This window comes from Passer domesticus, chromosome 3 (genome assembly GCF_036417665.1).
Source record: "Passer domesticus isolate bPasDom1 chromosome 3, bPasDom1.hap1, whole genome shotgun sequence".
Lineage (NCBI taxonomy): Eukaryota > Metazoa > Chordata > Aves > Passeriformes > Passeridae > Passer > Passer domesticus.
The window spans coordinates 118,533,411-118,555,994 of NC_087476.1; the positions used below are offsets into that span (position 1 = coordinate 118,533,411).

Sequence of the window (22,584 nt, forward strand, 5' to 3'; positions counted from 1 at the left end):
TGGTGGGGGATGTCTCCCAGGCTTCCTCCACAGAAATCCCTGCTGCTGTAGCCACCTTTGCCTGGATCCCACAGGGAAATTCCCTCTGGGCTGTGGGAGGCAGTGGCAGGATGGGTGCCCTGCTGATGCCTTCCCAGCTTTGGGAATCTGCTGCTCCATCACGAGGAGCAGCATTCCTGTGTGGAACTTTGCAGTGCACAGTCCCTCATGACTGATGGACATTACCCAACCACTGTTTTGGGGCTCTCATTGCAGGAGTCAGCACTTTGGGGGGGACAGAAATCCCTGGAAACATCCCATTGTTGGAGTGCTGGGATAAGCCACGCTTGGAAAAACAGCGGAGAAGTTTCACACTCGAACAGAGCCCCCGAGCAGATGTTGGAGAGGTGCTGGCCTCTTCCAGATGGGGTTAATAAAAGACTTCATTAGGTTAAAAAAAGAGGAAGCTGAAGTTAAGGACCTTCTCCTGCGTGCCGTGCGTTTTCTCCTCCTCAAGGCCATCCTTTTTCCCACAGCCCGGCTCCCTGCTCCGGCTCATTGTTCCCCGCCGGTGCTGCCGTGCCGGCTCTGACCCGCCGGTGTCACGGCTCCCCGGCGCTGTTTGTCACCATGGAGTTGGCTCTGCGAGGCAGGAGTGGCATTTCAATAACCCAAACCGGGCTCAGCGCTGCCTTCCCCGCCTGGCACAGCCCGGAGCTGGCAGCAGGCTGATCCCAAATGGATGCAGGGCTCAGGGGCTTCGTCCCTCGCTTTGCTCTTTCCCCCTGAGGATCTCCCACAGCGGATGGGGAAGGGAGTGGAGCTGAGGGAGCCGAGGATGGAAGGAGACATGGATGCCTGTAAGTCCTCCCTTTTATTTTCCTGCAGGAATCTGCCCTGCTCTGGAGCCCCTGGGAATCATGCCTGAGTGCTGGGGTTTTTACTTCCAGGGCTGTGGATCTCACAAGGGCAGGATTTGAGGTGTCCCATGGGGAGCTGTCCCCTGCTGGGCTCCAGGTGTGTGTGACACACTCCCCAGTGCCCAGCAGCACTGGGAACATCTGCTCAGGGAGCAAGGGTAGGGCTGAGACTTTTCTCAGGGAGTTCTTGGGTTTTGGCTCTTGCCAGGAGCCAGCCTTGATGGTTCTGATTGATTGGGTTTTAATTGTTGTGGCAGGTCTGGTGCGGGTCTGACCCCAGGTCTAACCCCTGCTCTGCCAGCCTTGGTCCAGGGGGAAGCTGGTAACTCCATGCTGCTGAGCCCCTCTTCCATCCCTGGGGAAGGAATTGCTGCCCATGGGAGGCGTGTGACAGTTTTGGGTCTGTGTGACAGCTTTGGGTCTGTGTGGCAGCTTTGGGTCTCTGTGCCAAACACACCCCTGTCCCCACTGCAAGATGTGCTGGGAGCTGCCTGATGGCCACTGGCAGGGTCATTCTCTCTAGAAATAGGGAAACAATAAGCTCTGGTGGATGGGGGAGAGGTTGGATGGATGTTGTCCCTGGCAAAGAGCAGGGCCTGGGGCTGCGTGTGCCCCATGGTGGCACAGGGACAGGGATGATCCCAGCCTGGCGTGGGCTGTGCCTGCCCAGCTCCACAGGGGGACATGACAGGTTATTCCTTGTTTCTCAGTGATTCCAGCTGAGCTTCCAACATTTTGGGGCTGTGTGGTGTGATCACAGAACCACTGAGGCTGGAAAATCCCTCCCAGCCCATCAGCTGACCCTTGTCCCAGCCTGGAGCGCTGAGTGCCACCTCCAGCCCTTCCTCGGGCACTCCAAGGATGGCCACTCCAAACCTCCCTGGGCACTTCCAATGCCCGACCACCCTTTCCAGGAAGAAATTCCCCCTGCTGTCCAGGCTGGGTGTGCCCCAGTGCCTGGCACGTGGAATGCCCCCCATCCAGAGCCGGAATATTGACAGGGCACCTTTGCCGTGTTCGTTCTGCCGTTAAACTGCTAATTAATTATGACATTTGTGCTACTTCATCCCGCGCCCTGGATCTGCAGAACCTGGCAGGCAGTTAATTAGCTCTCTCTATGCAAAGGATACCGGGGAAAAAAATAATTGCTTGAGGAATCGACACGGCCTCCTCTCAGCAAGGTCCTACCTACGAGCTGCCTCCGAGCCTGCCGGAGCTGCGCTCCCGGAGACGCCTCTGTCAAAGGCCAATCCTTTGGAAGAGAGATTTGAAGGAAAAGGTTATCTGGGAGATGCGGCTCGCTGGCTGTTATTTAGTGCTTGTAAGTCCAAGGGAAATCAATTATCTAAACAACTCCCGTCGTGGAATGGGTTTCTTTATTCTTTTCTAAATGTGTGCTCATCTTTGTCTGCGTGGGGCTGTGTGCAGCCAGCGAACCTGAGAGCGAGGGAGGAGCCCTGGCCTCTCACAACCTGTGCCTGGCAAGGCTGAGGGGCTTCCCCGCCTTCCTGGTTGTTTAAAAATAGAATTTATGTTCCAAAAGAGCTGTGGAGGGATGGGAGCCCTCAGTTTCACACTCCCAAATTCCCTTCCCAAGTGTATCCTGGTTTCCCAGGCACACAAAGGTGCCAGACCCCTCCAGGGGCTTCTCTGAAAGTGCTTTTGGGGTGGTGCTTATGGTACCTTCTGCCTGTAGGCAGATCTTGTTAATTTGGGTGGCACGTGTCCCCAACCCCCCCTCAGAGGGCTTGGCAGCACATCCCCCTGGAGCAGGACCCCTGGGAAGCTGCTTCTCTGTCTTTCCCACCTTGGCTGCTGCTGGAACAAGGGGACCTTTCAGGCGCCGTCAATCCCAGACTATTCCACGATTCTAACCCAGATTTTTTTTCCAGCACACCAGGCGCCGCTCTCCCCATTTTCCGCCTTCTCTAACGAGGAAAGGTCCGTGACCACCGCAGGCTCATCAGGATACAAGAGCAGGTTTTTACTTTGGGGCCGACAAAGACGAGGAGGAAACCAGGATAATGGAAATGGTGTTTGTGCCTGCAGGGATAAACAGGAATTTTCTTAACCAGATTGGAACCTCCAGCAGGTAACTTGCCCTCTGCTCCCCCTGCGAGAAAGTTGTTTTATTAGCAGATAGTTCCATGTTGAGGCTGCCACAGGAGTGTTGCAGTAATGGAGTTGACATCTATATAATGGAGTTGACATTTTATTCAAAAGGGAAAAGAAAAAGCTTTAACAAACAGGGGTGCCCCCCTCCCCCTCCCTTTCTTCCCGTGTTTTGCTGCCATCGATCACATCAAGCCACACAAACTTTGAACGGCCGCCCGTGCTGGCAATTTAATAAAATTCCATACAGCACTGGGTGCTTCAGGGACGGGGTGGGGGACGAGCAGCCTGCTGGGAACTTGAACTTGGCTGAGAAATCAAGGCAAGGGCTTTGTTCAGCAGCAAAGCACCACGATTCCAGTCGGTTCTTGGCAGCACGCTCCTGTGCTGGTCCCTGTGTGGGCTGGATGCTTTTGGGATGGGGAGAACAGGAATTCCTGGAGATCAGGGATTCCAGGAGAACAGGGATTCCTGTCATCTCCTGTCTCAGCTGCCTCAGGTGGTTTGGGTTGGAAAGGAAACCTCTCCCGTGTTCTCTGGGCTCAGCAGAGCAGGTTTGGAACAGCGGGGACAAACAGACCCAGATGGGCCCACGGAGGTGACAGAATGAATTCCAGAAAAAAGCTCCGGGATGGAAGCACCAGAGCACCCTCAGTGTATAACATTTCTGCAGCCATTCCTTCCTGTGGGGAATGAGCCATCTGGGATTTGATCCCTGGTTTGGGTGATCAGGGGATGACCCACAGTTGTCCCCTCTGGCTGTCCCTTGTTCTGGGTGTAGCAGAAGGATCACTGAGGGAAAACATGAGCTCCCAGCTCCCAAAATGCTCACGGGAAGTAGAGTATTTTTAATTAACTCGAGTTAAAAGTCCCTTGGTAGCGTCTTTCCCCTGGTGTGTGATTTAAGTCACACATCTCCCTTTCCCCCCTTCCGACAGCTCGGTTGCTGCGGCCCGTTGACATTTGTGTTTCTGATGTAATAATCAGATGCTAAAACACTGAGATTACATTTGGATCAACACATTTGGTTCTTAAACCCCGAAAGTAATTATCTTTTCTCATCTACAATGGATGGAAATATTATTCCATTAACCATTAAGCAGCTCTGAGCCGGGGCTGGTGTCACTGTTGTGAGGCCTCCAGGGATTTTAACCTCAGCTTTTCCCCATGGCCAGGAACTTTTTGTGGAGCTGTGGGTGATCCTGGAGAGTTCACGGGTGGGAACTGCCTCAAGTAGAATGAAGGTTCTCAAAACCTGGCCTCGAGCATCCCCAGGGATGGACACCTGCTAAAATCATGGTTAAATTCCTTTGGTTTTGCCTGGGTTTTCCTTGAAGGAAAACATCTTGCTGGAGCCCAAGTCAGTGAGTGCTCCCCGTCTCTCGGTGCACCCAGCTCTCCACTTGGCTCCCTGCAGCACAGGGATGCACCCAGGGCCCCTCAGGCACCCTTTGGAAGGGATTCCCAGGGAGGAAATTGATAAGGAAGTCAATAACAGCACGTGTTTGAAGTGGGACTTCAGCTCAGGGCTGGAAACACTTGAGGAAGCTCTGGCCACAATTAAGCACTTAATCAGGAGAGAGCGGCAATTTCCCGAGCGCAGAACCACCGAGCGCAGATCCAGGGATGGGAGGGAAAAGTCTCTCTGTGGCAATTAAGATCCCTTCTGCTCAGAGCCTGGGAATGTTCTCGTGGAGTGACTTTTGTTGCACAGTGGGTGCCGGGAATTTTCAGGAACACAAACCCCGGTGCCTCAGGTGCCGCTCTAAAACTGCTCCTCCCGTGTCACTGCTGCTCAGAGGATCCTCTCCTGCTGGCACTGCTTTCCCTCCTTTGCAGTAACACCTGAAATTGTCTCTTCTTCCCCACCAGGTGCTGGCTGGAGCCCCCACGCAGGCATTCCAAGGATGAGAGGTTTCCCAGGCAGTTTTCTGGAAGCAAAGCTGCCTGAGGAAGGAGCTGCTCCCTCAGGAGGATGCACTGGGGCGCCTGCCCTGATGTTTTTTTGTTGTTTTGGGGCTGGGCTGGGCCGATGATCTCCCTGCTCCCATTTTTCCCTCCCAGGGAGCTGCCCTGTGCCCAGGCTGTGGCAAACTCAGCTCCGAGTGTGAGTTCTCTGCCCTCACCCTCCCTGATCCCAAAGTTTTCAGGGCGGATCTGGGAAGCACTTAGTGCTCTCTCCAGTCGTTCCATCCTCGATTGCAGATAATGCTGTCGAGGTTTATTGTTGACATTTTCTGTTTTATTGCCTCTGTGGCTTCTCAGAAGTTCTTGTTCCATCTCCAAATGACAATGAACACGGAGCCTGTCGCCACCAGCGTGGCTTCTCCTCCTTGGAGCACCTGATTCAAAGTCTCCTGAAGTCACTGGGACTTTTTCCAGTGGATCTCAAGTCAAGGCTCTTCCAGGCTGGCGCTGGCTTTGATGGGCTTTGAGTGTGGCACACGAGGCACAATGGGCTCCTTGTTCCTCTCCAGTTCCCCGGGAGCTGCGCTGAGCGGTGCTGAAATCATCCCAAATAAATGCTGATTAAACCCTTGTCGTTATTTTGGGGGGTTTCGAGGGCCACAGACAGAGCTGGGACTGCTCTGAGTGCAGTTACCTCTGAGAGCTGCGTGGGCAGCTCAGGAGGTGGAAGGAGCCTGGAGTGGTGGGAGTTATTCCTTAAAAACTGAGAGTATGGATAAACAGTGTGTCAAAGCAGGTAGCTGGAGCATTTTTAGCTGCTCCACCGTGGCGTTCCTTCCCAAAGGTCCCTAAGGCAGCCAGGGGAGGAGTTAAGGGCAGCTTTTCCCCCTCTGGACTCCCCGGCTGCAGCCAGATGGGATGGAATAAATCTCTCCTCACATACAGCCAAGCCAAAACAAATATTGTGCAGTGATTAAGTGGCAACCCAAACAGAGGCAGGCATCCTGTGGGCTGAGGCAGGAAACCTTGGGTTGCAAACCTCAAGATACGTTAACTTAATTTGATTGCATATTTGATGGCTATCTGGAGTGGCCCATGAATTATTGATGGCGAGCAGAAAAGCTGCTGTTTGCCTTTAAAATCAAGCTGCAGAAAGTAGAGACTTGAGTATTTAGGGGCGTAAATGCTGTTTGCATGGGGCACTGAAGAGGTCCCCAGTGTCCCGGCTGGTGACCAGGGGCAGGAGCTGCTGGAAGGACACGTGGAATTCTCCCTGTTGATAATCAATGGTTATCATCAATTAGGGAGCAGGAACAAGCTCTTCAGCTCCCCCATGGCTGACCTGGAGCAGGAAAACCCCAAACCCAGGGAGGTGCTGTTCCTGGCTTTGGAACAACGGGGTGGAGCCGAACAGAGATTGCTCCTGGATTCATCTTTGAATCCCGGCACAATGGCAACAGCCACACGGAAAATCTGGGCTTGTTTATTATTTTCTTCATGCCAGTGGTAAAATCGGGATGATGTGCCCGGCCAGATGGCTTCAGGCACGGCGCTGAGTTGATTTATCCCTTTACAGGTGCTGGGAGATCCAGGGAAAAAAACCAACACATTTTCCAAAGTCAAAACCTCCCAAAGGGCAAACGAGGTGAGCTGGTGTCTCTGGGCAGCCACGGAAACCAGGACAGACAGAGCTGGGTGTCACAGGGGTTTTCCCAGAGCTGGTCCCCCACTGCCACACCACCACCAAATCCCTGCTGGACACCTTTGCTGGCACTGGAGGTGACATTTCGGTGTTGTGGCTGCATGGCCCAGCTGGGAGCCCCTGGTGTGTTCCAGAGGGACTTTGGACAGGCCAAATTTTGGGTGGGTTTCTGTCAGGCAGGACCACATTGCACTGGGGCTGCTCTTCCATAATCAGACATTCATTATTTGTTGATTATTTGCAAATGCTGGGTTCAAGAAGAAGGGAGGAGAATAAAAATTTATAAAAATTTATCCTGAATGGACTCCACCAGGGCAAAGTGACTTCCAAAGTTTCCATTCCTCTGACTTTTTAGATACATTGTGCAATCTGTTTATTTCACAATGAACACACAATTTATTATTTAATTTTCCCAAGACTTTGTGTGGGAAGGGAGGTTGGATTTCCTGGCTGTGGGGTGCTCTGGGATGCTCCAGGAAGGAATTGGGTGCACACTGAGTGACCGTTCCTCCTCCTCTCCCTCCCTCCTCACCACAATCAGCTCGCTTTGCTCTCTGATGGCTCTGGGGTGTTTTATTTTCGCCTCATTCAGAAACCCTTGAGAGAACTGAAATACACAAAGCTGGGGATGTTTCCATTGCCTTTTTTCCGTGTAATATGGAGTTTTAAGTGGCCTCACTCGAGAAGGAGCAATGGAGGAGCTGCCTGAGACCCACAGCAAACAGCTGCCACCCCAAGTCACCGCTAATGACAGCGCTGAATTCCCTTTTGTCCTGGGGTTTCATCCAGCTGTCCCCTAACTCTGAGAGGGACATCAAAGGCAGGTCCTGCATTTATCCACAGCTTAAAAAGCATCCCCTGAGCCAGGAGGGAGTTTTGCCCTTGAAGGCCTTTGTCTTTGGGCATTTTGGATCTTTAGGATCGCACAAGGAGTTTCCATCCTGGAATGTGGCAGGAGGAGCTTGATGGGGAGCCTGGCACTGCCAGCACTTCCCTTGGGCGTGGAAATCCATGGATCTGGTGCAGAGGAGCACAGACAGATTGGGATGGCCACGATGGACGAGCACCAGTGGGGCCAAGGGTCCGTGAGGGTGGAGTGGGTGGCAGGGAATTCCCAACATCACCCCCTGAATCTGGATTTGTGTCCAAAATCACCGCTGATCCCTTTCCTTCCCCACCTGTGATGGGTCTGCTGCCCAGCCAGGGCCTGTCTCCCTGCTGGGGGAATTCCAAGCCCCTCTGGATACGTGTGGGGCAGTGTCTCCTCTGGCTCTGGAGCAGGACAAGGCTGGCCTAGGAGTCACTGGCTTAGTCCTGGGCTCGCCCCACGGGCTCTGCCTTACACCTGCCTCAGCCAAAGGGCTCCAAAACCACTTTCGTGGGATTGCTGTGGGGCTTTGGGAAAACACCTGGGGAAAGGACTCCGGGGCCACTTCCCTGCAGCTCCCTCTGAAATGTTTCCGGCTGATCCCTGCCCCACTCTGGGAATGGATAATGCTCCTGCTGGTTGCAGGCTGTGGAAGGAGAGTGCAGCCCTTCCCAAGCCTCTGGAGTGGCGAGGGAAGGGTAAAGAGGAGGAAGAGGATGAGCAAAGCCTTCAGCCACGCACGGCCTGAGCTGCTGCACCCCCGGGGAGCACCTGCCCCAAGGAGGGTTGGGGAATTGTGTTACCCATGGGATGTGGTGCCAAGAGCTCCTCTGTGGTGTGGCAAAGGATGGAGACACATCCCCGAGGATATGAGGGATTTGTGGCCATTTCTACCCAAAATGTACTGGGGCTCAATCGCTTGGCCTGATTGTGGGTTAAGATTCCTGTGTAGTGCTTTCATCTCTTTTAGGAGTCAGTGACTTTTTGTGGGACAACTCTAACTGAAGAGGGGAGAAATGATGTCTGGATAACAGCTGGGAAGTAATGGGGGAAATCTTCCAGGGATGATTTTTTTAGACTCTTGAACAACCAGAGCTGAACTCTTTTCCTTCAGACACCCCTTCCCTGCAGGATGTGTGTGTGGGAGCCAGGAGTGCATCCCACAGGTGGTGGGGAGGAGCAGCTCCATCCCTGCACGCCCAAGGACACAACCACTTCTTAAACCTGTTTTTTTCCCTGAAACAGCTGAGCCTGCTTGGCCAGACCCGATCTGAGGCGGTGACAGAATTGACACAATTTATTTCTTGCAGTTTTTATCTCATGGAGAACTTTCTCCCTGAACTGGGGCTGAATCCCACAGAAAGCAGCAGATCCCGAGGCAGGATCGAGGCACTCTGTTTGTCCAAATGGACCTGGAACAATCCCAGGGAGCTTTGTCTGAGCTCTTGGGTTTCCCAGCAGATCTGGGGTGTTTGTGTTGAGAGCATGGATGTGACTCCTGGTGGTTAAATCCCAGATGTGTCAGTGGAACTCGGGGACATGAACCCCGCTGAAACTGCCCAAATTTTTGTATGACCCAATAAAATGTATTCAGACAAACTTTGAGTTTTGTGGCTGGTGAGACTTGTGGGGCCTGTGGGAGGGAAGGACACTGCACCCAACCCTCTGAGCCTTAAATCCTCCTCTTTGTTTATTTTTTCCCCCTCGATCAGGTGATTGTCCTTTGCAGCTGAAGCATCCCAGGTTCTCCGAGTCTGCTGATTATTTAAATATTGGGGAGGGAGAGGAGGTGGGGACAACATTCACCAGCCACGGGCAGGAAAGAGGGAGAGAGAGAGAGAGAAAGAGGGGAAGAAGGGAAGAAGGAGAGAGGGAGGCTGCTGCCTGCAAGGGCCGTGGGGGAGCTGAAGGGAGGGGTCTCCCCTGTGTCTCTCTCATCAGAAATTCCCTGATTCTCTACATAATTACCGTTAATTAACGGCATTCTGCAAAATGCAGTGAATTCGCCAGCGCTGAATGAAACCCAAAACTCAGTGATGGGTCACCCGGTGAGGGAGAAGCACGGGGCTGTCCTGGGGCACTCACTGTCGTGCCCGGTGCCTGGCTCCCTCTGGGTGTCCCCAGTGTCCCCGGTGTCCCCGGTGTCCCCAGTGCAGGGAGGGAGCTGTCGCCGTCCCTGTGGCTCCCTGTGGGGCCGGAGGAAGCCGTGGATGCGCTGCCCCATCCTCTCCAGCTCTCCGGAATTCCCTCTGTCCTCGCCATCGGTTTGTTTGTCCTTCCGCCCTGGAAAGGGCGAGCGCCGAGCGCCAAACCCTGCCCGGGGTTTGGGGACACTCTGCTCGCCCCAGAGGCGGTGTTCTGGGGCTTGGGCAGTGTGAGGGCTGGCACCAGCCCCTGTTGTCGCCGTGTCCTCCCCCCACGAGGGTCAGGGGCCAGACCCCGTCACGCCCCGAGCTCCGCGCTGGATTTCCAAGGGATGTTTGGGCTAGGGCCGCTCCCCCTGCAGAGGGGCGAGGCAGGGTGGCCTGTCCCATCCCTCCCGCGTCCCCTCCCTCCCCTCCGTGTCACCGGGCGGCGGCGAGGGTCCCCTCCCCGCGGGGCGGCCCCGACGGCGCGTCCCTTATCCCGCAGCGCCGCCGCGCGGCCATCCCGGCCATCCCGGCCCGGGGACGGGGGTGTCTCTGGGGACAGGGACGCCGAGACCTCGGGGTCCCCCGCTCTGCCGCGCCCGGGGGGCGCGGAGGGGCAGCGCAGCCTCCGCCCCGTCCTGCGCCGGCCTCCGCGGGGCTCTGCTGCCTCCCCGCGGCCCTCGGCGAATAAACCAAGCGAGGAACCCCTCCAGGGGGGCTTTCCGGGGGGCTTGGGGGTTGTTATTTGCGGGGCAGCCGGCGCGAAGCCCCCGCAGCCCGGCCCGGGGTCGCGGCTGGCCTCGCCGCCCCCCGGGGCTCCCCGCAGCCCTTGCAGCCCCCCCGGCTCCTTAATGAGCCCCGCCGAGAGCTGCCCTGGCGGTCGGTAAATATTGGCTTAGCTTCCCCTCGAGCAGCCCCGAAAAACCCACAGCGCTGCCGCCTAAGCCCTACAGTCAACAGGGAGCGGGGGACGGCACCGCGGGCACCAGCGCGTCCCGGAGCAGAAAACCGGGAAAACCGGGGGGGGGAGAGGAAACGGAGCGGGGCCCGAAGCTCGGGCTGAGCTTCCCCCACCCGCGGGCCGTGTGTGCCCTGGCGGCTGAGAGGGGCTGCCGGGGGCTGCCGGGGAGCGGAGGGGTCGGAGCCCCTCGCGGGAGCCGCGTCCGAGCACGGCGGGCACCGGAGCAGCGCCGGGCACCGCCGGCATCCCGCGCAGCGCTGCGCGCCCGGGCCGCGGGGGATGCCCGGGCTGGGGGCTTCCCCCCGCTCTTTTGCTCTTTTCTCCCCTGTTTCGCTTCCCATCCGTTGTTTTTCTTTTCCTGCTTTCTCGGGTTATTTTTTCTTCCTTCGGTTTTTCTTATTTTGTTTCGTGATCTTTTTCTTTTTCCTCCTTTCTTCATTTTCTTTTCTTTTTCGTTATTTTTTCCCCTCTTCGCTTTTATTCTTCCATTTCCTTTCCCCCCTTTTTCTCTTTTTTTTTTCCATTAATCGTTTTTCCTTTTTAAATTACTTCTTTCTCCATTCATTTCCCTATTTTCGTTATTTCCTTATTAAATTCAAACACCTTATTTCCCCTATTATTATTATTATTATATTTCCCCCCTCCCTTTTAAATTCCTGTCCCTCCCTCTCTCCTTCTCCCTCCCTTCCTCCCTCAGCCTTGCACAGCCAGGAGCGCGGACAAGAAAGGGCTGTTTCTCCGGGAGGCAGCGGGACGTGCCAGCCGGGCTGGCGGTACGGCCGGGCCGCGCAGGGAGGCGGCAGCTGCAGCCCAGCCCGCCCTCAATGCAGCCTTGTTCTGCCCCGGCCTCCGCGCCCGCGCAGCGCGGCTCCGCGGGCTCCTGCGCGGGGACGCGCTCGGGGCTTTTTGGGAGGGGGGATTTCCTGTGAAATGAGAGAGAAACTTGTCAGCGGGCACTGGGAGAAGAGGAGAGGCTCTGTTGGCCTTCAAAGAGAGAGCAGAGAGGGAGGGAAGAGAGCGGGATTCTTTTTCTTTGCCCCCCCTCTTTTTTTTTTCTTCTTTTTTTTTCTTTCCTTTTTTTTTTTTTTTTTTTCCAGAATAGATATAGCACGAATTTTTAATTCGCCTGCCTTTCACAGACAACAATGCTGGGTTTGAAAGCTGGGCACAATTTGGGTTTTGTGAGGGGTCCCCGGCCCAGCTGGCCATATGGGATACAACATGTAGAACATGCCGAACAATGAGCGCGAGTGACAGCCCGAACAAAACGCGGAGGACACCGCTCCCTGACTCCGCGCTCCGCATCAATGCCGAGCCCCAAAACCAGCCAGGGCCGAGGCAGGCGAGGCGCAGGGAGGGCGTCCCCCCCCTTCCAGCACCGTCTCTCCCGGTTTTTCGCCGGCTCCTTTGGCTTCCTTGGCTGCGGCTCGTTAATATGCACGCCTCTAACATGCTCACCTCCCTGCCTCCCCCATTGTGCTGCTCTCTGAAGTCTACTGTATATTGTGCGAAGATAGACTGGCCCGGCAGCACGGCAGATATAAGGCCACGGAGGTTAGGGCCACACAACTGGTTTGATAGACTCGGCACAGCCCGAGGGGAGAGAGGAGAAAAGAAAAGAAAAAAGAAAAAAAAAAAAAACCAACCCAAAAAAAAAGGGGAAAAATTGGGGAATTTTTTAAAATTGAAAAAAATAAATAAGGATAAAAAAAAAGTGGCGGTTTTCCGTCTGTCCGCTCCTGGCTCGCACGCCGGGCTTGGAGAAGGGAAAAGCGGCTCTGGTCCCCGTGTCCCCTCGGGTCTGGGACACCAGCGGAGCTCCCCGGGGCTTGGCAGCCCCGCGGGGCCGCGGTGGTTTGGGGATAGGAGGCGCGGGAAGCAGGGATGGGAAAAGAGAGGAGGAAAAATGTGCGAAAAAGATAAAAAAGCCCCGAGGCCGGCGCAAGATGCGCTGGGGCGGAGAGGAGCGCCGGGATCGGCGGGGCTGCAGGCCGGGGTGTTGGAGAGCCGGGATTTGCGGGATTGGGATGCTGCGGGGCCGGTACCGATTTTCCCTTTGGCATTGAACTGCCCCGACCTGGCCGGGCTCAGCCCCGCGGGACGGGGCGGGCGCTGCACCGGCCCCGCGGCTCCTGACAAAAGCCTGTTTGGATTTATTTTTGTTTTTTTGAAGCATCTTTAGCAGCCTGAAAGCCGCAGGGGGGGGCGAGGGAGCCGCTGCTCTGCCGCAAGCCGCCCCGGGCCGGGCTCGGTCCCGCTCCCGGTCCCGTTACAGCCCGGCAGAGCCGCCCGGCCCCGCCTCGCCTCCCTCTGGTCTCTTCTCCCTCCTCCTCCGAGTTTTTGGGGGGGTTCTTCCTGTGTTAACCCTTTCCCCCGCGGGCTGACCCCGAAGTTTCGCTCTCCCTGCCGCTCCGGGGCGATGCCAGCCCCCAAATCCCCGCAGCACTGAGGAGCAGGAAAGCAGAAAACAGGAAAATAGAAATTCTCCCCGCTCCGGATTTTCGCCGGCGGATGAGGCCGCCTGGCCCCACAAAAAAAAAAAAACAACAACAACAAAAAAAAAAAAAAAAAAAAAAAAAAAAAAAAAAACCACAGCCGTTTTTTTTTCCCGAAAGAAGAAGCTCGGCGGGTGGAGGGGGGAGCGCGGGCCCCGCTCGCCCGTGTCACCCCGGCCGGCCCCAGGCAGGGATGGGTCGGGGGACGCGGGGCGGCGGCCGAGGCCGCGACTTTCCGTCGTTGTTATTGGCTCCTTCTCTACTATTTTCCCTCGAAACACAGCTTAAAAAAAAAAAAAATTAAAATTCATATTAAATGGCGGGGAGGCCAGGGCGCCCAAGGGGCCGCTCTCCGGGCGGAGAGGGTTTCAGCGCCCGCGGAGCTTTTTCCTCCGCTCGGGAATGGTTAAGGCGACCCCCAAATCGGAGAGAGAGAACGGAGCGCCCCGGCCGCGGCCCGCGGCAGCGACAACGACCGCGACAAGGTGCAAAAACACCCCCGCCAGCAGCTGTCGGGGCCGCAAATTGCGCTCGAAGGACAGCGCCGGAGCTCCTTTTTGGGGTGCCCGCGCGGCGGCCGCACCCCCGTTCCTCACAAAATCACAGGAGCAGCGGGAGGATTTTATTCTTTATTTTTTTCCTTTTTTTTTTTTTTTTTGTAATTCTGACGGTCTCCCCCCCCTCCCCTTTTCCTCTTTTATTTTATTTGTAGGTAGACAGGACCACTCTGAATGGCGCAAAAAATTTCTGTAAACAATGACGCACAAAAAACACCTCCCTTCCCTTTACCCCCCGCCTCCCCCCGAAATGAAACCGAACCCCCCCAGAAAAAATGGAGGGGAAAAGAAACGGCCGAGGGAAAGAACCCATAATAATAATAATAATAGCAATAATAATAATAATAGCAATAATAATAATAATAATAATAGCGTTTCCCTCGCCATTCCTTCCCCCGCAGTTTCGATTTTTTAATTTTTGGAGCATCAGTCTGTCTCCTTTTTTCTCTCTCTCTCTCTCTGGGTTTGTGCCTGTTAATTCAGTGTTTCCCTCGGTGTTCGGGGCGTGCGCCCGGGGCCCGCAGCCCTCACCAAGTCCATTGCTGCGCCTGTACCAAGTGGTGCGCTGTGGGGTACTGGGGGCTGCCGGCCGCGCTGTACTGCGCGTTGTACTGCATGTGCTGCTGCAGGGACTGCGCGCTGTACGCCGAGAACGGGATGCCCGCCTGGAACGTCGCGGCTGCCAAGTCCTGGGCTTTGAGCGTGTGGCAGGGCTTGCCGTCCCTGACTAGCACCGGCACGGCCACCCGCCGCGGCGAGGGGAGAGGAGTCACTTCCATACCTTTCTCGGCCCGCGCCCGCTTCATCTTGTAGCGGTGGTTCTGGAACCAGATCTTCACCTGCGTGGGGGTGAGGCGGATCAGGCTGGCCAGGTGCTCCCGCTCCGGCGCCGACAGGTACCGCTGCTGCCGGAACCGCCGCTCCAGCTCGTAGGTCTGCGCCTTGGAGAAGAGCACCCTCCTCTTCCTCTTCTTGCCCGCGTCCCCGCCGCCCACCGCTTCCTTCTCGTTGTCGGGCGACTCGTCCGCCGACGGCTCCGGCGATTTGGCCGAGGGGTCCTGGCCGCCGCCGCCGGCCGCCAGCCCGTGCACTGCGGACAAGCCGTGCCCGGTCAGCGGAGGGGGACGGGCCGGGGGGAGCCCCTCCGCCGCCCCCCGCTTCCCTCCGCCGCCCCCCGCATCCCGCGGCGGGATGGAGGCCGGCCGTGGAGAGAGGCAGACCCCCCATCCATCCATCCATCCATCCATCCATCCATCCATCCATCCATCCATCCATCCATCCATCCACCCACCCACGGCTCCCCAGCTCCCAGCTGGAAGCGGCGCTGCCCCGTTCCCGGCCGGGACGAGCCCCAAGTGCTCCCCTCGAGCCGCATCCCTCCCCCCACGACCCCCGGTGTCCGCTGCCCGGTCCCCCCGCCACTCACGGGAGTACTGGATGCCCTCGGCGCTCGCCAGCCAGCGCGTGTAGGGATTATCGCTGTTATCATAGAAAGGGCTCTTCAAAGGCAGCGTCGGAACAGTGTCCAAGGGGGTTTGTCCCAAAACTCCCGCTTTCCTGGGCGGCTCGGGCGCCTCGCTCTCCTCCTCGCCGCCCTCCGCCGAGCCGTCCTCATCGTTGGTGTCGGGGAGGTCCAAAATGTCCTTCACCGAGAAGCCCGTCTTTGTGTTGGTCAGAGACATGTTCCGGCCAAATTCCGCCTGGGAAAGTTGGAGCCGCAGCTTGGCCGAGCCGCCGGGTCACGGCTGGGCACGCACACGCCGAGCGGCGACAGCGACACTGCGCAGGGACACGGGGAGGGAGGGGGGCACGGCACGCGTGGGGAAGGGGGGGAAAAAATAGAGTAATAATATGGATTTATAGAAAAATAAGCGGCGGGGGCCGTGCGGGAGGAGCGGCCGCAGCGACGGGTCTCTGCGGTGGTGGTTGTTCTGCCACGGGGGAAAATTCCGAGAGCGGGAGCAGCAGCTGGTTTCGGGAATAGTTTGTAACTCCAGGGAAAAAAAAAAAAAAAAAAAAAAAGGGGGGAAGAGACGCCAAAAAAAAAAAAAAAAAAAAAAAGTAAAAAAAGATCACTTCTGGATCTTGTTCAGCCGCGCCGAACCCGCGCCTGCCGCTGGAAAATCCCGAGCCATTGCTGGAGCGAGGAGTCCATATAAGGCTGGTCCCCACACATGAACCTGCCGAGAGGAGGGAGAAAAAAAAAACCTACATTAAACCCAGGAAAGGTTGGCCACGTGTGGGCGGGTCTTGGAAGTCAAGTGGATGAAGACAGTGTTTGCAGATGTGAAATTGCGGGTTTTGGGCGAGCTCCGAGCTTCCACCATTGGTGATGAGTGGTATAACGTGTCAGTTAATTACCGGCGCGGGGAGGGTCCTCGGCCGGGGGGGGGAGGGAGGGGGCGAGGGAAGGAGGGAGGGAGGGAAGGAGAGAGGGAGAGAGGGAGGGAGGGGGCGACTTCCCAGCTCTTTTTAAGGGCACTATTTACATACAAAGAGCTCCGCACCAGCCCGACGCTCCGGACGCTCCAAAGTGTGTTTTTCCACCCGTGTTTTCCTCCGGGCGAGGGGACAAAAAATAAAATAATAATAATAATAATAATAATATTTTGCGAGGGGGGTTGTTCCCACAGCCGCTCAGCCTGCCGGCCCCGCTCGGGACCGAAGCGGCTCAGATGGCAAGAGCCCAACTTATCTAACCCGCCTAGGTCAATATTTTGGTTGGGGCTTAGGGATGAGCGCTGGAAATTAAACAGCGAGTAATTGATTCTAGTTTGCTCCGAAATTAAGCGAACTGGCAAAACGCGATCGTCAGGCGCGACCCGACGAGATCCGGGAGGTGATTATTGGGGAGGGGGGGCAGTGTGTGCTTATTTGAAGAGGTCTCATTGATTTTGCCACCTTCTTCCAGGGGAATGAATCCAGCCCGTTGGGATCATTCGATGGGCTGCAGCCCGACGGACTCATACACGACTGATTTTTTTTTCTTTTCTTTCCCATCTTTTTTTTTTTTTTCCATTTCTTTCTTTTTCAGGACTAGGGGAAGGAGGGAGAGGGGCAAAGAAGGGGTTCCTTCCCGAGGGAAGGCGGCACCCCAGGTGTCACCACGCTCACACAGCAGCACTCGGCTCCAGCCCCGCGGAGCTGCTCCGGGGGCTCGCCCTGCCCGGTGCGGGATGCAGAGACCCCCCCCTGCTTCTCTCTGCCTGCCACCAACTTTTATTTTCACTCCCTTTCTTCCTTCGTCCTGTTCTGTGCACCTGCCGAGGAGCATTGGCCGTGCACACCCTCACGGGGCAGGGCCAGGACCTTGTCCCTTTTCCTTCCTTCCTTCCTTCCTTCCTTCCTTCCTTCCTTCCTTCCTTCCTTCCTTCCTTCCTTCCTTCCTTCCTTCCTTCCTTCCTTCCTTCCTTCCTTCCTTCCTTCCTTCCTTCCTTCCTTCCTTCCTTCCTTCCTTCCTTCCTTCCTTCCTTCCTTCCTTCCTTCCTTCCTTCCTTCCTTCCTTCCTTCCTTCCTTCCTTCCTCCCTCCCTCCCTCCCTCCCTCCCTTCCCTCCCTTTCCTCCCTTTCCTCCCTTTCCTCCCTTTCCTCCCTTTCCTTTCCCCATTTTTTTTCCTTTTTTCTGGTTTTCCATCCCTTTCCCGAGCCCCACCCGGGCCGGGCTGGAGCTCGGGGGCGATGGGGATGTGCGGGCCGATGCGGGGCACGGGTTTTGGACAATCTGGGAAGGGGTTCCCCCCATCCCCCTCATTTCTGGACAGGAAAAGTTGCCCGAGTTTCCCTTCCTGGGGGGAAGGAGCCGCAACGCCGCGGGCCGCGCTGGGCTCGGGCTTCCTCCTCCGCGCCCATCAATGGATTCGCACCTTCCCATCCTCTCCCTCTCCTCTCCTCTCCCCCCACTTTTCCTGCCCCAGCCCCCAGCCTGCCTCCCATAAAGTATGTGATGTGGCTGACAATGCCCAGGGATTTTTTTTCCCTTTTTTTTTTTTTTTTTTTTTTTTAAGCGAGCCCCAGCGCGCATCCTGGGTGGTCGGCCCCGCGCAAACACAAATACAACCCGACGGCTAAGCTGGGGACAATGTCCGCAATGTAGACAAATGTCCGGCTCCTGTTGGAACCCTTTGTCTCGGCGCAGTTTTTGCATTTATTTCAGTGGCGAAATAATACGTGATTGACGCCCTCTTTCAGCGCGCCCTAACTGTTGGGAATAAATCTGAGGTTGTTCCTAGTTGTCATGGTATTCAACCGCACTCAATGGCTATCTCTTCATCCATTGCGGAGTCCTCCTCGATATCGAGGGAACCCCTTCGGGCCGGCCCCCGCCCGCTCCGCGGCCCCGGTACCGCCGATTCCCACCGAATCCCGGAGTTACCGATGGATTCGGGCGGGCCCCGGCGCGGGTGGGGTTTTATTCCACCCAGGGGGAAAAAAAAACAGCGGGGAGAGCGGCGATAATCGCGATAGCGGCGAGGGGAGAGCCCCGACAGAAGCCAAGGCCGGGGAGGGAAGGAGGGCAGAGCATCCCCGGGGCAGGCAGCGCGGGCCGGGCGCCGCGGGGCTGCCAGCCTTTGGTCGCAATAAATAATAACAATAATAATAATAACAATAATAATAATAATAATAATAATAATAATGGTGATGATGATGGTGATGATGATGATGATGGCGATAAGCACTCCCACACCCGACCCTGCGGCCACGGCGCGGGCAGAGCGCCCCGCAGAGCCCCCGGGGGTCGCGGTCCCCTCCCCAAACGCGGACCTCGCTGCGCACCCGCGGGGACGGCCCGGGACACCGTGACGTCACCGGCGGGGGTGTGACGTCAGAGCAGCGCTGGCCCCTTGACGTCAGGAGGGGTGGCGAGGCCGGGACCCTGCCCCGCTCCGGGGTCGCGCTGCGTGGGGCGCACACCCGACGGCAGCGCCGCCGCTGTCGCGACAGAGCCGGGGGGGGTCCCCGGTCACCACGGCGCCTTGTCCCCCCCAGCACCCCCGAGGTGCCCGCCCCGAGCCCCCCGGGTGCTCCCACGCGTGGCGGGGATGCTCCAGCGCTGGGACAGGCAGTGACAAGGCCGGGGGGCTGGGGACCTCCTGCCCCGACCCCCCGAGGCCGCGGCGCGAGTGGCGGGGCTGAGCCCCTCGGGGACAAGCGGCTCTGCCCACGGGGAGCGATTCGCGCGTGGGGTTAAGGCTGGTTTTCTGTTTCCTGGAGCTGAGAAAGGGACAGTCCCCGCGGTAGGAGGGGGAGCGAGGCCTCCCGAGTCACGCGTGGGCCCGGCCGCCGCCAGCCCCGGCGGGGATCACGGCTTTAAACCCCCGCCGTGGGGCCGGTTTAAAGCCGTGTCCTCGCCTTCCTCCTCCCGGCCGCGGCCCGAGGGTCCCGCTCCCCGCACGGCGCCGGGGATCCCCCTCTGCCCTGCGCCAGAGCAGCCCCAGCTCCGCTCCTTCCCCCCCAGCGGGACCCCACGCACGCCCCGCGTGTCACACGGTGTGGGATCGCCGGGTGTAACAACGCGGGTCACCGGGAGAAATGTAGGAAAGGCTGCTGGGCTGGAGCCTGCCGCTCGCCCTCCCTCCCTGCCCTTCTCCATTCCCATTCCCACTCCCGCTCCGCGGCTCCGGGAGCGGCCGACAAGTGGATCAATTTATTGTTTGATGGAGCCAAAGATGCGAGACATTGTTTTCCCTTCCCCGCAGCCCGCAAATAAACAAACGGAGCGGGGCTGCACCTTGCGCTCGGCCCGGATTAGCGGAGCCCACACAAAGCCTTTGTTAAGGGACAGGTTGATTTTATCTCCTCGAATGAGATCCACTTGGAATGAATGGGGAGAGGGAAGAGCAGCCCGTGTCCTGATAATTGTCGTGAGGAGCTTCACCTCGGGAGCACCGCTGTAAGTAACACCCTCTTTGTTTTAAAGTGCGGAGGAGGGAAGAAGAGCCGCCACACGAGAGGGGACAGCTCTCCCCGGCCGTAAAAAAAATATAAAAACCAAAATTAAAAAATCAGAGCGAGACATCGCAGAGAAACAACATCCCGCCCCCGAGAGCGGCGCACGGAGGGGTTTAAATCGCATTTTAAAGGAGAGGATATTCTGATGCTGCTGCTGCTGCTGCTGCTCGGCAGCGGCTCCGGCCACGCCAGGCCGTGAGCACGGAGCCCTCCCGGTCAGGGAGAGAGAGAGTGCATTAAAAAAAAATAAATAAAGCCCCCACCCGCCCAAAAAAATCGTATTTCCTAAAATCAAGGGGAACCGGAGCCTCCCGAATCCTCCGGCGCTTACAGGAACTTAATTGTAACGGAGTTTCTGCGGGCTGAAATTCCCGGCTCGTTTCCTGGCTGGAAAAAATGGCATTAGCAAAGGCGTCAAGGATGTTTCGGGGGAAAGAAAAGGGGGGAAAAAAAGGGGGAAGGTCTCCCCGTACGCAGGAAGGGAGTCAGCAGCAGCATTCCCTATGGAAGCTCCAGGGAAAGCTCCCCCCCCTCCGCCCCCCAAAATCCCGGCGCCGGCCTGCTTTTCTCCAGCAGACAATTAATTCTTCTCCAGGACATAGGAATCTAAATGAGCTTCCCTATTCTCACGATTGCTCTATCTCCTTCCCCCCGAAGCTTCAAAGGCGGAGAAATCCTTCCAATTCACCGATATTCCTTATAAATCTGTAGATGTGGATCTGCCCCGCAGCCAAGCTCCCGAGGTGGCGAATTGTCACAGAAATTGGGATTTCCCCCTCCCCCAAACCCCCCCCGCTCCCCGGGGGCCGGCGGGGTTATGGCAGAGCCGGAGGGCACATGTTAGGGCTTTGATAAATGCACTTTAATGAGATTTTGGAAATTATTGCCCATAGTGGCGGAGGCAGTGGGGTACGGGCACAAAGCCGGGAGCCCGCAGCCCCCCGACCCATATTTTGTTTTATTTAATTCCCCTCCCTGCGCAGGGGGGGAGCTGTAAGCCTGGCCCGGGGCTCCCTTCCCCTTTCCAGCCTGTTCTAAACCGGTTTATTCGCCGGGCAAACGGGGGTGGCCCCCCCGGACCCCCCGGCTCTGCCCGTCCCCGTCTCTAATGATTAAACGTGTCCCAACGAGATTAAGCTTTGTCGGAGATGATTTTTCCCTCCTCGGCCTGGCAGTGCCGGCCCGGGGCGGAGGCAGCGCGGCGGGATTTGCTCCCTTATCTGAATTCGCTCCGCACTCCGCGGAGCGCGGGTGGCGACTGGGGGGCGCGGGGAGCCTCGGGGGCAGCCCCCCGGCGTGGGGGGACCAGGGCTGGCTGGGGACGGGCCCACCCGCGCGGGCTCGGCTCCAAAAGCCGGCGCCGAGCCGGGGACACACGCGTGGCACGGGCAGGGAGGGGGTGAAGGAGGAGGAGGGGGCACGGCCGGGGCCAGTCCCGGTCATTCCCGGTCCTCTGGCGGACTCTGCCGTCGCGGCTGAGAAGTGTCCCACGGCCGGGGCAGCGGGGAGCGCCCCGGGCTCCCCGTCCCCGCGGTGCCCCGGCCGCGCTGTCACCCGTGGCCGTGGCCGTGGCCGTGGCCGTGTCGCAGCCGCGCCGTCGGGGCCGGGGCCGCGCCCCCTCGGCGCTCAGCCCGGCTCCTACCTGCGCGGCCCCCCCAAAGCGCCTTCCCACCTGCTGCTCCCGCCCCTGGCGACCCCTGTGTCCCCTGTGTCCCCGGGGCTCCAGCCCGGGGTGTCCCCGCTCCCCGCCGGGCTCACCTGGGCGGGTCCCTGCGCGGGGGGAGCCCCCCGCCGCCCCCCGGCACTCACCTGGGCGGGGGTCCCTCGGCGGCCGCGTCCCCCCGCTGTCCCCCGGGCAGTCCCCTGGGCGGGGGTCCCGGCGCGGGAGTGTCCCCAAGCTGTCCCCCGGGGCTCACCTGGCCGGGGGTCCCGAGGCGGGGGGTCCCTAGGAGGGGGGGCTCCGGCGGCGGCCCCCCGCCTCCCGCATTGTCTCCGCCGTGTGCCGGGGCCGCTCCTCGTCCCTTCGGCCTCACATCCCCCGCTCCGCCCGCTGCCGTCCCCGGCGGCTGCCGCCGGGCGGAACACCGGCCATCCGCTGCGCGGCCATAAATTGGGAAGAAGCGCAGACACGCCGGTGCCTGGGTGGCTCTTTTAAGGCTGAGCCGGCCCCTCTCTCCCCCCCGGGGGGCAGAGCCCTCCCCCCGGCCCCCCTTCCCCAGAGGAGCCGCTGGCTGCGGCCCCCGCCGGCCCCCCCGGGCCCAGCCCCGCTGCCGCGCACCCCGGGCCGGGCCGGGCCGGGCCGGGCCGAGCCGGGCGCGGATGGCTCGGTAGCCAGGGCGCCGCGCAGCCAAACAGCCAGATGTGGCACGCTATTGATGCGGGCAGGCGGGCTCGTTTACATTAGATACGCGGCTGATGCGGCCGCTGATAGCGCCGGTGCGCGGGAGAGCCGAGCTGCGCCGCCACGGCCGCTGCCCCCCCCCTGCCCCCGTCCTGGGGTCCTTTTTCGGGTTTTATCGTAATTTTAAAAATTATTATTATTTGGAGGTGAGGCGAAGAGGAGGTGACCGAGAGTGGTGCTGCCCGACTTCCCTGAAGGGTGAAGAGCGGTCATGGAATGCTGGGAACATCCTCATGGAGCCCAGCTCCTGGACAACCCCAAAAAACGCCCCACGTGCCCCAGAGCGTTTTCCAAACATCCCGAGCCCGGTGCCTCTGCCGCTTCCCAGCTGTTCCCGGCTGCGGGAGGCTCCTGCCAAAGGTACGATCCCACCGGGATTCCAGAGAGGATGGAGAGCTCCCAGCTGGCCACGAGGGCTTCCTGGGCATCCCATGTCCCTTCCAAAGGCTTCGTGGGTGACATGCCAACGCCGCTGGCTGCTGGGGGCAGAGGGAAGGCGGCAGAGCCTGTTCCCAATCCCACCTGACCCGGATCCTCCCCAGCACCTGCCCCGTTCCTGGAAAGACCTTGGAGTGCTGTGTGAAAGCCCCGGGTCAGACATGGC

The 22,584-nt window shown here is 58.4% G+C and overlaps 1 protein-coding gene and 1 long non-coding RNA gene across 3 annotated transcripts; one reads left to right on the forward strand and one right to left on the reverse strand.

The window, feature by feature from the left end:
- The first annotated feature begins 2,030 nt into the window (after positions 1 to 2,030).
- Positions 2,031 to 5,506, forward strand: LOC135298252 (uncharacterized). Its single transcript, XR_010360267.1, has 3 exons — positions 2,031 to 2,220; positions 2,792 to 2,991; positions 4,884 to 5,506. It is a non-coding gene; the product is annotated as an uncharacterized LOC135298252 (long non-coding RNA).
- Positions 5,507 to 13,876: 8,370 nt separating this feature from the next.
- Positions 13,877 to 21,707, reverse strand: NKX2-2 (NK2 homeobox 2). 2 transcript variants are annotated; one of them, XM_064415469.1, is made up of 3 exons: positions 21,496 to 21,707; positions 15,058 to 15,811; positions 13,877 to 14,721 (listed from the first exon to the last, which is right to left on the reverse strand). In XM_064415469.1, exons 2-3 carry the CDS (start codon positions 15,311 to 15,313, stop codon positions 14,159 to 14,161), a joined length of 819 nt encoding a protein of 272 aa, XP_064271539.1. In that variant the 5' UTR covers positions 15,314 to 15,811; positions 21,496 to 21,707; the 3' UTR covers positions 13,877 to 14,158. The 2 variants fall into 2 exon arrangements, with proteins under 2 accessions (XP_064271539.1, XP_064271540.1); XM_064415470.1 differs by having other exon boundaries at positions 21,389 to 21,707.
- Between the last annotated feature and the right edge of the window lie 877 nt (positions 21,708 to 22,584).